The sequence below is a fragment of the Macaca nemestrina genome, chromosome 2 (genome assembly GCF_043159975.1).
Source record: "Macaca nemestrina isolate mMacNem1 chromosome 2, mMacNem.hap1, whole genome shotgun sequence".
NCBI lineage: Eukaryota > Metazoa > Chordata > Mammalia > Primates > Cercopithecidae > Macaca > Macaca nemestrina.
In genome coordinates this window covers 185,606,731-185,621,891 of record NC_092126.1, presented here as the reverse complement: position 1 = coordinate 185,621,891, position 15,161 = coordinate 185,606,731, and the positions used below count along the sequence as shown (strand labels likewise).

Sequence of the window (15,161 nt, the reverse complement as noted above, 5' to 3'; positions counted from 1 at the left end):
GACAATGAGTGCATAATTTTTAAAGACTGTGATGGAGTAAAGGGTCAATTACATAATGCTTTTCTTCTTCAAACCTACTGCACTAGGAAATGCAGTCCTACAGGGAGGAAAACAGATTTCCTTTACCCTCACCTCTAATGACTATTTCTTTTGTCAAGGTAAATTAGATAAACACTGAAGAGGGTACTGCTTCTCTACTTGTTTTTTTATATCCCCGATGAGATCAGCTTTTATTTAACTCTCTTCCTCCCTTATGGTTTTATTATACTTCTAAGAAGCAAGGCTTACAGACATTTGGCACTCAAATAGTTTGGTAACTCTGAAATCTGAACTCAATTTGGTAACTCTAAGCATTGCTTAATGGAAAGAATCTTTAAAAAACAAAGCAGAAAAATTGGGACAATAATTTTTTCATAAAATGTATAAGTTTCATGTTATTAACAACTTTTTAGAAAAACTTGTTTTTTAGGAGAAACACTATTTCCTTTATGTTTTCTTTGTGAAGAAATTCAACTCGATAATGAGAACAGTGTAACTGTATGTCCAGGACATTGAGAAGACTAGACTGTGTGTCTCTAGTTGATTTCAAAGCCAAATTATTATTTTTTTTCAGGACTGCAGCATTCCAGAGATAGAGCTTTTCCCACAATCTGACCCAGCCTGTTGTCCTGTCTACATACAGAGAGCAGTCCCCAACTTGGAAGAACTGAATATCTCCAAATCTATGTCCTTCACTGTGAAGTCAGGAGTGTACGTATCAGTTCCTTTTTATTATAGTGATTGATGGCCACCAAAGTTAACTTTTTGTTTCATATTTCAATAGATGACATACATAGTTCTAAAGTTTCTAGCTAATGTTTATACTCTCAGTCACCCAAGAAAGACTGCAGGGGTTAAAAGATTCTTTCTTTGGATCTAACTAGAGCTCAGATATATGACTCACAGGAGCAGGTATAGAATTCTGAGATGTAGTTCTCGATATATAGATCTGTTGTCTTTTCATCCAACAAATTCTGTGATTGAGAAATAAAAGCATGTCCCTGGCCTAAAATTTTGGAGCCTGAACTATTTCTAGGGTGTCTAAGTTCTAATAGTCACTGACTGCCTCTGTGGTATCAGGCACATATGGCTTTTTTGCTTATGACTCCTCTGTTCCTGAAAAGCAGATGGTGTTACTCTCATATTATATGTGGGTGATTTGTCCTAGGCTACTAGCTGGTAAGTGTGGATTTGATACTAGGCCTCTCTGTTTCTAGAGGCATCTGTAGGATGATGGGTCTAAGTTCAGTCTTAGTTCATTCCCGGATTGACTTGACTCCAAACCCTGTGGATATCTGGCTCAACATGAAACCCTCTGCTCCCTCACTGTTTTTGTTTACTCTGATGATGGTTGGTGTACAATTTGGGGGTCACTGTAGGACAACTTTTTTGTCCCCCCTACATGTGAATTAGAACTTGTGGGCAGGCCAGCCGTGTGTGGTGGCTCGTGCCTGTAATCTCAGCACTTTGGGAGGCCAAGGTGGGCGGATCACCTGAGGTCAGGAGTTCGAGAACAGCCTGACCAACATGGAAAAACCCCATCTCTACTTAAAAAATACAAAAAAATTAGCTGGGCATGGTGGCACATGCCTGTAATCCCAGCTACTCGGGAGGCTGAGGCAGGAGAATCGCTTGAACTCAGAAGGCAGGGGTTGCAGTGAGCCGAGATCGCGCCATTGCACTCCAGCCTGGGCAACAAGAGCAAAACTCTATCTCAAAAACAAAACAAAACAAAACAAAACAAAACAACTCTTGGGCAGGCCAGTAATTGGCCGTGTCCATGAGGAATGTCTGTAATTATCAAGCTTAGCTGGAAAATGGGTCTTTTGGGAATCTGATTGCAAATACTCTTCCTTAGGCAGCCAATAGAACTGATATTGATTCTAAAAATGTGGCTCAAAATGTAAAACACCTTGTGGAATCCCTGCCTCTGATTCTTCCAGTTTAAAAAAGAACGGAATATAGTAAAATTTGTTTTGATTTTCTAATTATTTCCCACTTGAATTAAAGGTGCCACATGTTTTAGGTATCGGAAAAATAAAAGTAATGCCTAATGATTGGAAAACATATTAGACTTATTAAGGACAGATAGCTTATTATAGGATGGATAATGTGTGAACGTAAATACTTAATAACATGGTAACTGTTATCGTTATATAATGTCTGGCTCTCACTTTGAGTGTGTTTTACTAGTGTAATTCTGTGATGGAGGATTTTGTTTTTTTATTTTGGTAGCACTTTTTACCTGCCGAACTAGACTAAATCAGTACTGTTATACTTTAACTAACTATCTATTTTTATATAGTTGGCTTGCCTACCCAGATATTAATTTTAAGGGACAAGCTACAGTTCTGGAGGAAGACCATGGGCTCTTTGAGATTTCTACAGCAGAAATGAAATCATTACATCCGCTTCAAATGGTAAGCAAATTTAAAAAGAAGCGTTCCTTTTCCCAAGTACCCATGAATCCAAAATTAAATAACCATCATGGTTGCTCATGCATCTCAATCTCAAGAAGTGAATATGTGTACCACTGAATTGGCAAACTATTGTACTGTAGTGCCTTCAGTATTTACAGTATTTCTTTTTTGTTGCAAACATTTACTTAGTGGCAAACTGTTCAATTAAACATTGGCTATGTGATAAACCATTTTTGGTTAGTCCATGCCCTTTAAAAACATAGCCACTAGGACAAACTGAAACATTTTAAGAAATATCACAATGTGGAGTAGCACTTGAAACAAAAAAAACCCCTACAGAATTGGGGTTTTTGTAGGGAAAAAGTTACTTTTCATGCTGTTCAACTTTGAGGTCACAAAGACAGTGCATGTGATCAAAAGTGTTGGTCGAACTTGGAAAGGTTAGTGTGGTTAGCTCAGTGCTCCAATTTAGAAAGCCCAAATAATTCTAGGGAAGACTTTTGGATTAGCTGGCTAAGAAATCTACTCTGCTGAATGAGATTTCTAAGTTTACTAGCAATACCACTCTTCTTTTTGGGACACTCTGAAGTGGGATTAAATCTTAATTGGTCATGTGTAGTCAAGGACTAAAGCTCAGTTTCCTTCCTCATAGTAGTTGTAATCTGGAAAGTGTATCCTTAAGATTTCTTGCCCCATCTACATCGATGAGGAACACTATAACTTGGTTTTGACTACTATAGAGTTCTATATTTAGAATTTAAAATTTAGCACAATTTAAATTTGACTGATGTGTAATCTTCACTGATTAGATTTTTATGTAACCTACATATATCACTTTCAGATATTACGTTCAAATATTTTAAATATTTACCTGTCTAATATTAAACTATCTTGTCATCTTAAGGGTGGACTGAAAGTGGAAATGCCCATGAACTTAAAGGTAAGTCTTGAACTGATTTTTGTAGCAGGCTAAAGAGTCTCCGGATTAATATTTAGGTATTTTGAATTATTGGAATAAAAAGTACCTCCACATATGATTATACTTAGCTAATGGATTTGAGGGAGGTGGGAAGTGAATGCACAAAATGTTTGATGAGGGCCCACCCTGTGGCTGTGAATGGAGAGTGGGATCAGTCTGCAAAGATGGAGGTCTGTACCAATAAATCAGTCAGACTCACTAGATTTCTGCTGCAGGGTGGAAAGGTGATAGGTTTGATTTTTGTTTTGGAGGAGGGGACTTGAGATAGCAGGTAGTTATTAAAGTGGAGATATCTAGCAGGCCTTTGGGAGTGATGCTCAGGAAGGTGATCAAGGCTGATCAAAAGGAAGTGTAGGTAACTCTTATCAGATAGATGGCAGTTTGTAAGTATGAGCATCCAAAGGGAAGAGTAGAGGCGAGGCAATGAAAATGGGTGGCAGTGGTGCCAGGATCAAGCAAATTCAGGGAAAGAAAGGAGGAAACAGAAGTACAAAGTATTTTTAGAGAGAGAAGGCAAACCAGTACAGTGATAAAAGATGGAAACAGGCCTGCCTATAATTTGGTTATAGCACCTGCAGAGGCAGGTGTGGAAGCAGGGATTCATTTGTCTTCCTCTTCTCTAAAACAAGACACAACTTCTTCAACTCTCCCATTTCTGGGCTTTCTCATTTATGGAACTGACTTCCATTCTCTCAGACACATAGATGGAGTCTTTTAAAACTTCTGTGTCTGAGTGTATCTAATAAACTTTGACTGCGTGTTGGAATTATACATATTGGAATTTTAAAAGATGCTTGTGCCTGGGGCTGCACTCCCGGAGATACCATATTAGTTTGGGCCATAGTCAACAATTTCCAAAGAGTCCTAGGTGATTCTATTTGCAGTCAAGATGTAAAAGGTGTAAATTAGCTGTGGTGCTGTCTGAATGCCTTCTGTCTCACGTCTCCTAGTCTGGTCAATCAGGACTTCAGTTGTGACAGGCTGGATCTTCCTTGGACATTTGCAGTTTGACAGGTTGTAGGTGTACATGAATGGATTGGTAATAACAATTTATAAGTCGTTTGATATAAATTTGTGGCTTACTCTTCAAAGAATTTGTATTTCTTACTGAGTTTGAATGTGGTCAGCATATGTAACATGTATTAAAACCAAATAAAACTTTGTCATTTCAAATATAGTACCCAGTGCAAACCTAACATGGAAAAGTGCAGGATCAGTACTATATAAATTTTCCCTAATATTAGCAGTTTTTAGTCATAAGGCAGCTATAACCTTTTTGATTTAGTGTTTTTAAGCATGGGGTTTATTTGGCAAGATATTGAGTTGACATTTGTGCACAAATTATTCCATTACCCACAAATAGGACCAAGTGAGAGAATGTGGATAGATAAATGCTGTTGTCACTTCCTCATACTTAATGCAGCTGGTATTTGAGAAGTAAAAAAACAGCAAAATAGTAAAGGAGAAATACTATTCCAATCCAAATTTGAAGTAAATGCCAGAAATTTGTTTGACAATATGTATTGCATCCCCTCGATTTAAATCAAATATCCAGTCTTTAGAAATAATATTTTTCGATAATTTCTTATTTTTAAGTAAGTTTTGTATTTAAATTCTAAAATTTGCATGTCTGTTTCTTCTCAATGAATAGTAGGCCATAGAAGTAGTTAGTTGTAAGAAACAGTATGTATTTTTAAAAGTCAATAGATAATTTATTGTTATACCCTGGAATCTCAAGAGGTTCTTTAAGGGAAATTCAGTAAGTAGAAGGAAGGTCTATATTAAATTCTGAACACAGGGATATACTTACAAAGATAATTCAAGAATCAGTTAGTTATAAGGCAGTTTACCCTATGAGATGGTCCTAGTATTTGGGTGACCAAAACAATGTAATCACACTCAAGTATATTATTATAATATGAGAGAAACTTATTATTAAATAAGATATTTTACCTTTATGATGATAAAGACTCACATATTCTTTGTGAATATCCAACATTGTGCTATACTGTAAGTATACATGAGGGGACTTCAAAATGTTCATGGAAAAAATGGAATTAAAATATAAAAGTAAATATAGACCTTATTTTTCATCATAAGCTTCGTCACTGTCAAGACACTTTCGTAAGCAGTCATACCAGCTATTTAGTCCATCCCTAAAGAACTGAGGGTCTTGGTGAATTAACTATGTCAATGCAGTCTTTTTTACATTATTAACTGAAGGAAAGTGGGTTCCCTTTAAAATTTTTGTTAAGATTAGGAAGAAGCCAGAAGGAGGCAGTTCAGGAGTTTAAGGTGGATGCCTAATGATTTCTCATGGAAACTCTTGGGAAATTGACCTTGTTTGAGGAGAGAATGAATGGGAGCATTGCTGTGGTAGAGAATGACTTCCTGGTGAAGCTTCCCTGGTTGTTTTTCTGCTAAAGCTTTAGCTAACTTTTTCAAAACACTTTCATAATAAACAGATGTTGTTCTTTGGCCATCCAGAAAACCAACAAACAAAATGCCTTGAACATCCCAAAAAACTGTTGCCACGACCCTTGCCATTAACTGGCCTACTTTTGCTTTGACTGGATCACTTCCACCTTTTGGTAGCCATTGCTTTGATTGTGCTGTTTTCAGGATCATACAGGTAAAGCCATGTTTCATCTCCTGTTATAATTCTTTGAAGAAATGCTTCAGGATCTTTATCCCATTTTTTAAATTTTCAGTTGAAGGCTCTGCTCTCATCTGCAGCTGATCAGAGCATAATGGTCTTGGTACCTATAGAATGGAAAGTTTGCTCAACTTTAATTTTTCAGTCGAAATTGTGCAGGCTGAACTAACTGAGATATCTGTGGTGTTGGCTATTGTTTCTGCAGTTTATTGTCAGTCCTTTTCAAGTAGAGTTCAAATAAGATGAATTTTTTCCTTTCAAATTGATGTGGATGGTCTGCCGATTCATGCTTCATCTTCAACATCATCTCTTCCCTTCTTAAATGAGTTATCTATGTGTAAACTGCTGATTTCCTTGGGGTATTGTCTCCATAAACTTTTTGTAAATCATCAGTGATTTCACCATTCTTCTACCCAAGCTTCACCATAAATTTGTTTATTCTTGCTTCAATTTTAGCAAAATTTGTATTGCTCTGATAGGGGCTTTTTTCCAACTTCTGTTTCATTCTTCTTAGTACCTCAAACTAGATCCTGTTCAGATGTTTTATAACAAGTTAGTAGGAGTTGATTTGGGTGCAAAAAATTTTGCAATCCATGCATAGTTTTTTGTAATACACCTTTTCCGTGAACTTTTTGAAATCTCCTCATATTAATTTAAAAAAATAGATAGTAGTCCCTGTACATTTTGTGGTCTTTTGTGTCACTTAAGTAAATATGTATCTATAGTAAAATATAAACATGTTAAATACCTTTTCAGGTTATTATTTATGAAAAACCTCACTTCCATGGACAGGCTAAAGAGTTTAGTGAGCATATAGATTCTGTTCCTAACTTTTTGAAAAATGATGGAGATTTTCACAGAATTGGATCAATTCGTGTCATTGGTGGAGTGTGAGTATCGTATTTTTAATATTTGCTCTAGTAGTCTATTTTTGAAGGTCAGCACAAAACTGTGCTAAGCGAAGCAAAAACAACGTTTTTAATCTAAAAATATACATTTCTTCTGTAATATGGAAAGTAAAAAATATTAGTTACTTATGGTTTTCTGTGGACTCTTGTTCCTATTAAAGATTTTGAGATATATTAAATGTAGAAAATAGTTTCTAAAACTTCAACACCTTGTATTTCTGAACACAGGATAGACTATAAGAATTGCAAAATAAAATTAGGTTTTCACAAGTTATGAACGTGAATGAGAGCCCCAGTTTTTATCCACTATTCTGTTGATCATACTTGACTTATGTACCAAGGACCTTGGCAGTGAGCCTTCCCTTCTTAAAAAAGGATCTGGGTTGTATGTTTCCAAAGTCAAGGATTTTTGACATTGGTTGCCCCCTCGGACTCTGAACTGCTTTTGAGGAAGCTCTCTAGGAACCCCTGGATATAATCCCAAGTGTAACCATCATTGCTACCATCCCAGTCTTAGTCAGCAGTTACTGTGGCAGAAGCCTCCCAAATCTATGATGAGCCTGGGATGTACCTTTATATTTGTATCCTGGCAGGTGAAACAATGAAGAAGAAACTGTCCTCATTGTTTATTTATCATTGTCAACCCAATGCTGGAATCCCTCTAGAAACATTCTGTTGTCTCTCTGTTGATACATTGGTTTTTTGGGAATGTATTTTGTTTTAATTATCAGTATCTCTTGATATTTGCAGTAACATCATATAATTTTGCTAATAGCTACTCTAGTAAAAGATGCTACTAAAATATTTTATTCACAAAAGTTAAGTGAATTATTTGAGATCACTCAAGGGTCTATATTTAGAGAACTAGACTTTGCAATTTCTGACAGTAAATTAAGTAATAGCCATACTAGTCAAAATAAAAATGTAAGAGATTATATATGCTGGATATGTAGATTATATCAATTATTAGTCTGACATATTAATCACTTCCTTGTCCTTCAATTTAAAAATTTTATTTGGGTCTTGAAGAACAAATATGGTTTGGATAAACACATTTTTATTGTGTTTATTTGTAATATTATCTGGTTTGTGAACACACATGTTTCTTGTTAACCCTGCTATAAAATATTTTTGCCTTTTCCTCCCTTTGAGATCTAAATGTTTTTCCTATTAACTAGATTGACTTAGGTTAAAACCAATTTTCTGCTGCATAGAAAATTATCTGCTAAAATTCCGTGTGATGTACATTGTTATTCTCTAAGGTTTTTTTTTTTTTTTAAATAGCTATTTTGTAAAAATCTTAAGTAAACATGACTTGTAATGCAGGATACAAATTTTCATTTGTCTGTGACAACTGCAGAAGAAAGATGTGATGTCCCCATTTAAAGAGGAATAGCTGATTATTTTTTCACAACTTCTACCGTTTTTTGGTTTTGTTGTTTAATTGTATCTGTAGGTAGCATGGACTCCATCCCTGTAACTCCATCCCTGTAACCATCTTTACTGGGGAAAGTAAAACTAATGTTTCTTAGCTTTTCTCAGATAACACCTATCTTGAAATATACCAGATGGATATACAAATTGAATATTAACCAAAACTTAGTCTATTAAGAAAAACTGAGTACATCGTTATTGGACTGTCATATAATGAATTTGTGAATCTTAATCGATCCTTTAAGGTCTTTTATACCTTTTATTTCTTTTCCCATTCAGATATAAATAAAAGCGTGTTTTGAGTAGCCACACTTATATAAAATAAAGCTTAGAATTTAAAAGTTGTTTTGTGAAATTTATTTTCATATAACAGTTGAAGAATAAAATAATGTTAGTTCATTTCCATAGTACAGATATACTGAGATGTATAAATAGGTTTATAGGTTTATTCCAATTCATGTGGACCTTGTGCCCCACCATCATACCTATGCTTACAGAAAGGGGAGAGGGTGTAACAATTAATGGCTGCTATTTTGTGCCCTATGAAAACAATTATTTGGAATATTTTCTGTATCTTCACAACCACAGTAGGAGTGAAGAAAGAAAAAGCAGTAGTAGGCAGCCGTCCTAGGCTTTATTTTGTCAAGCTCCTGATTTTCAAAGTTCCCAACCCTGGAGCTCAGAAATAGTCACCCTTGGAGTCTGCACTATTGGAGGGCCTCTCAGCCTAACTATGCAGTGTGGCTAAAGGCAGATTCGAGAAGGCCAGCTTGTTTCATGAGCCATCTATGCCCACGTTGCATTAGATACTGTGGATTAGTTTATAAAAAGGTAAGCTTTATGGAGGAGCTTAATAACTCATGGTATTTATCAGTGTCTTATACTGATAGTTTTAGTTTAGAAGTCAAGAAAGTAGTGGGAGCAACATTCCCCACCTGTAGGTATCTACAGATGTCCTTGTATACATGTAGGGCCTTGAGGCTAATAACAGCTCAGTCGAATTTCTTGGTTCCTCTTTGATAAACCATCTTGTATTTTGTTTTAGAACTGAAGCCTGGTGACAGATTCGCTTGATTTAAACCCTGAATAAATGTTTCATGTAAAAGTCATTCCGTTGTTCCAGAATGGCTTAATTAGTAAAATAAAAATGATTATCTTTGGATCTCCATGTAAATTTGTATCTTTTCTCATTGGCTCTATGCACTTTGTATTATATTTACTTGACACACTGTTCTCTGACCCCCTTGTGCTGTAGTATCAAGTCACACCATAAACATTTAAAAAGCATTGCTCTGTTGCAATTCGGTAATTAACCTTTTGTTGGGAAAAGCCTCCAAATTATAAAAATTATTGATCTATGAAGCACACACCATTTGTCTATCTTTGTAAATGAAACAAAACTAATGTGCTGCTTTTTACAATATGGAGATGAGCCACTATGAGGTTTACCTTGATTGTCTCTGTTTTGCTTTCTTGACTACAGTTTTATTAATGGGTCATTTGGGTGTCCCCTGTATTTCTAGGTGGGTTGCCTATGAAAAAGAACATTTTAAAGGCCAGCAGTTTCTGCTTGAAGAAGGAGACTTTGAAGACAGTAATGCTTGCGGTGCATTAAGTGGCCCTATCTTGTCTTTCCGGTACTTACAAGCTGTGAGTTAGCTTCCTTATCCTTAATGTTCTACCTTTTAAAAAATCTGTTCACAAAAATTGGACATGACTGCTGATAGAACATGCGATTATAAAATAGAAGAGCATTAACCTCAACTGCTTATGCAACTTGCCTATTTTTCTTAACTGCAATGATTATTATGGATTTTTTTTTTAACTTTTCACCCATTGTTTCCATAATCATTTTTTGAGTACCTTCTTTGTTAGATGCCAGGAGTGGCCAGACTGAGCCCCCACATTTACACAGCAGGCAGTCTGGTAAGGAAGATAGCACTTATATAAATGTTTGGTATTGCTTGGCTATGATTGTATTAAGTACAAAGTACTCAGGGTTCCCAGAAAAAGGTCAGTTGGTCAGTTATCCCCACTTGAATAGAGAGGGCTTCATGGAAAAGATGACAGCTGGCTGAAATTTCAAGTTCAAAAAAGAGTTAACCAAGTGAAGAAGTTCTAGAACAGGGTGAAGGAAAAAGGTAGGTGCCTGTTTAGCAAGAGATTAACACGTTAATGTGTAAAGTCAAGGTTATAAGCCATTGATTCTCAGCTGGAGGTGATTTTACCCCTTAGGGGGCCTTTGGCAATGTCTGGAGACATTTTGGATTGTCATATCTGGAGCAAGGGTGCTACTCCTGCAGGGTAGAGGCAACAGTTGCTGCCAAACCCCTAGAATGTGAAGGACAGTCCCCAACAACAAAGAATTACAGGGTCCCAAATATTAATAGTGCTGAGATTGAGAAACCCTCATGTAAGCGAAATTTTGCCATGTTTAGGGAAATGTGGTTAACTTGGGATGTTAGGGAGAACTTTGGAAAGATGAGTCTAAAGCCAGATAATGAAGGACCATATTGAGGAGTTCAGATTTTTTTTTTCCTGAGTTGACCATGAACTGTTGATGGATTTTAGGCCTAGTAAGCATGATTACATTAATTCCTTAGAAAGATCTTTCTGGTGACTATACCAAATGAGTTGGAAACTAATTCTACCTGAAAGAAATAGAAAACAATCCACTGAAGATTAGGCACTGGGATTGCTTGAGCAATAGGTAAATAATTTGTGATATATTTAGTCTACAATTGTAACACACAGGGGCCGTGGGATTCTCTTTATTTAGCCATGTCTTACTTGATATCTAAAAGGTAAGCAAGACAAAGCAAGACAGAGCCTTCTTTACGCTTTAGATCATTGTGACCATGTACACTGAGGAAATCATGGCTCATTATTCAAAGCATCGTCCACCCAGTATTGAATAATTTAAAATTTTCTCCCAGCTTATTTAAGAAAAAGTTGAGTGGCGCATTGCTAATGCTAGAAATGTTCATCCCTGAATTTGATGGTGTCTTCTAAAGATGATTTTAAAGCAAGCATAACAAAAGACCAAACCCCAAGTCACTAGTTGAAATCCCCCAGTAGTAGAAAATGTGGAAAGTTACAAATATTGCAACTACATAGCTAAATAATTAGGAGATATTTGATATAGACAGAGGCTAAAATACATAATAGAAAAAATAGCAGAAACAAATATGCTAATTACTACTGCAAACAAAAGTTCTGGGCATGTACAAAAATGACAGTTTTTTTGGGGTTTTTTGTTTTGTTTTTTTTTGTTGTTTTTTTTTTGAGATGGAGTCTCGCTGTGTTGCCCAGGCTGGAGTGCAGTGGCACAATCTCGGCTCACTGCAAGCCCCGCCTCCCGGGTTCATGCCATTTTCCTGCCTTAGCCTCCCAAGTAGCTGGGACTACAGGCGCCCGCCACCATGCCTGGCTAATTTTTTGTATTTTTAGTAGAGATGGGGTTTCACCGTGTTAGCCAGGATAGTCTCGATCTCCTGACCTCGTGACCCACCCACCACCTGCCTCAGCCTCCCAAAGTGCTGGGATTACAGGCATAAGCCACCACACCTGGCTGGTTTTTTTAAAAATATATAAGTAAAAATACCCTTCAAACAATATCTTCTCTTCTGTCCTCCTTAAATTAGATTTAAAAAAAATTAAAATATTAGTTGTTAACTCATAGCTAAAGATATTATTATAATCCTCATAATAATCTTAACATTTATGAAGAACTTACTAATAGCTTTATATGCATATTTGTACTAATCTTCACAAAGACTATGAATTGGAGACTCTTATGATTCCTGTCTTAGAGATACAGAAACTGATTGTCTAAGAGGTTAAGTACTGTGCCCAAGTGTAGACCTGTGATTTGAGGGCAAGTCTGTCTTACTCTAGAGCCCATGTGAGATTATCCATTTTCCATTGCTCCAAAATGCTTAAACTTAAAAAGTACCTTAACAATAAAAAACTGGATTTCATTCAGACTTACCAGCATTTCATTTGTAGCTATAAATATAGGATCACATTACAGACCAATATACATATATAATAAATACATGATTTTCAGACACTTTATCATTTACATTTAAGTTCACTAAAATATTTTCAGATGAAATACACTAAAATATCTACATGTATTTAGACAATATAAAATATATATGTACATACTGTGAAAATGCTTTAAAAACTTGCTTATCAAATTATACTTAGAAAAATTGTATATTCCCCAGACACAGCATTATTATTGGAAAGGAGTTCTTAAAGTTCTTGTAGTTGTGACAGCCCTCTGTGACTTAATATGTAGAGTTAATGTGAGACATTGTTACCCCATACAGAGGCTGAGATGTCTCCAGCCTGGGGAAGAGTGAAGCACTGCATTTAAGATCTCCATTGAAGTAATATAAAATACACTAGAGGACAGATAGAAGAGCTGCATAATGCAATACAGTTTTCAAATGTCCTGGCTCCAGTATATGGAACACTCTGGATCTACAAAGGTCAAATACCGGACATGTTCCTTAGGGATCATGTGATCTGTGTCATGGAGTGCTTTGGAGAGGACAACCAGAAATGTGTTCCTAATTCCAAATGAGTCATTCAAATACATTGGAGTTGATTGTTTTTTTCTTTTTTTTTTTTTTTAAGGCAAGGACCAAAAGGAATATAACAGTATTTAGGCTCCAGGGACTAGGGAATTTTTATTCCTTGACTTCCTCAATAACACTTTCTTGGTGTGCTTGTTTTTCCCTAGTTTTCTACTAGATTAATTTTATATTTGCTTTTGTTGCGATTTTCAGACTTTAGGCCTCTTTTCAGACCTTCCACATCGGGTTGGTATGCAGCGGAGACCATTTTTTTCTCTTAAATTAATGGATACATCAGATCTCCACCAATGTCTCATGTCACATCGCCCTCTGGAGATTGTAATGCAAGGACTCAGCTGAGGGATTTTATGGAATTTAAAAGTAATCAAATTACTGATCCTTAAGACTTATCTTTGGGCCTGAAGCAATTGCTCAGTAGTGTTCTCTTAGTAGCAGGCAGTCCTGTACCTGAGATTCTACTAACTTACGCAAGTGCTTTAAAATATAAAATGGAATACAGTTTTTAAGGTAGTTTCATCATTGTTCCTTAGTCTCAAGCAGAAGAGCTACATTTAAATCTAGGTGACTTTGGCAGTTACCTAATTGTGTAGAAAAGCAGCAATGATAGTAACCTAGTCATCTCACAGGGCTTACCCTGGACTTTATTCTGTTAGTTGGTTAAAAACTCTTAATTATATTTATTATTCCATCAAGTGACGGATGAAGTAAAAGGCTTATTAAAGTAAAAGGCGTATTAAACCATTGGACATTTACATTGTTTACAATTTTTCACTATTGTAAATAATACATTTTTGCATACAAGTTTCTCACCATTTAGTTCCCTTAGGAGACTTCTGAATTCAAAAAGGAATTACAGGGTCAGAGAGTGTGAACAGTTTCTTTTTAAACTATTTTTTAAGCCATTTTCTAAAATAGATGTTTAATCTTGTGTGCATCAGCAATGTTTTGACAAAACTGAACTTTTAGATCTTTCTTTAAGAAATGCAAGTTTTGGGCCAGGCACAGTGGTTCACGCCTGTAATCCCAGCACTTTGGGAGGCCGAGGCGGGCAGATCACGAAGTCAGGCGATTGGGACCATCCTGGCTAACACGGTGAAACCCCATCTCTACTAAAAATACAAAAAATTAGCCGGGCGTGGTGGCGGGCACCTGTAGTCTCAGTTACGCAGGAGGCTGAGGCAGGAGAATGGCGGGAACCCGGGAGGCGGAGCTTGCAGTGAACAGAGATTGCGCCACAGCACTCCAGCCAAGTGAAAGTTCTGGCAGGGCGCAGTGGCTCATGCCTGTAATCCCAGCACTTTGGGAGACCAAGGCAGGCGGATCACCTGAAGTCACGAGTTCAAGACCAGCCTGACTAACATGGAGAAACCCCATCTCTACTAAAAATAAAAAATTAGCAGGGCGTGGTGGCACATGCCTTTAATCCTAGCTACTGGGGAGGCTGAGGCAGGAGAATTGCTTGAACCTGGGAGGCGGAGTTTGCAGTGAGCTGAGATCACACCATTGCACACCAGCCTGGGCAACAAGAGCATCTCAAAAAAAAAAAAAAAAAAAAAAGTGAAAGTTTTATCTAATTGTTTTAGTTTGAATTTCTTTAATTTACTAATGAAATTAGACATTTGCATATTTATTTTCTCTTTCGTGAACTTTGTCTTTTGCCAAAAATCTATTTGAGTCATAGAGATTTTCTTTGTTTTAAATGTGTTGATTCACTATAAATTTTTCTAATTTCCTGTCATTTTAATTTTTTAATGAGCATTTTTTGTTAAGCAAATTATAAGTATTTTTCTTATTATATTTAAGCTCATAAAATCCTGTCACAGATTGCCAAAGTATGCTATTTACTTTTGTTTCATAGAGTTTTTGTTCCTTAGGCACAAGTGAGACTAGTTTCCTTGGCAATTAGTGTTGCTTATGACAGCCTATAAGTCTCAGCAATTTACTGTTTATATAACTATTTAAATTACAGTTTAAATAACTATTTATATAAAAATGCAATATCTTCCCAATTAAAGTAAATTCAGGCTGATTTTTTCCTTTAAACTATGTGGAAGTAATAACTATAAAATTGTTTCCTGGGCCATCTAAAATTGTTCCTGGAGTTATCTGTGTAAAAAT

The 15,161-nt window shown here is 36.2% G+C and overlaps 1 protein-coding gene across 2 annotated transcripts in view; it reads left to right on the top strand.

Moving 5' to 3' along the window:
- Nucleotides 1–15,161, top strand: part of LOC105477438 (crystallin beta-gamma domain containing 3) — a 124,042-nt gene that overhangs the window by 68,757 nt on the left and 40,124 nt on the right. For both annotated transcript variants that reach the window (XM_011733937.3, XM_011733938.3), the window contains 5 exons: nt 614–750; nt 2,345–2,459; nt 3,364–3,399; nt 6,851–6,984; nt 9,960–10,086. In XM_011733937.3, coding sequence (XP_011732239.2) covers nt 614–750; nt 2,345–2,459; nt 3,364–3,399; nt 6,851–6,984; nt 9,960–10,086 — 549 coding nt within the window. The remainder of the gene's footprint in view (nt 1–613; nt 751–2,344; nt 2,460–3,363; nt 3,400–6,850; nt 6,985–9,959; nt 10,087–15,161) is intronic.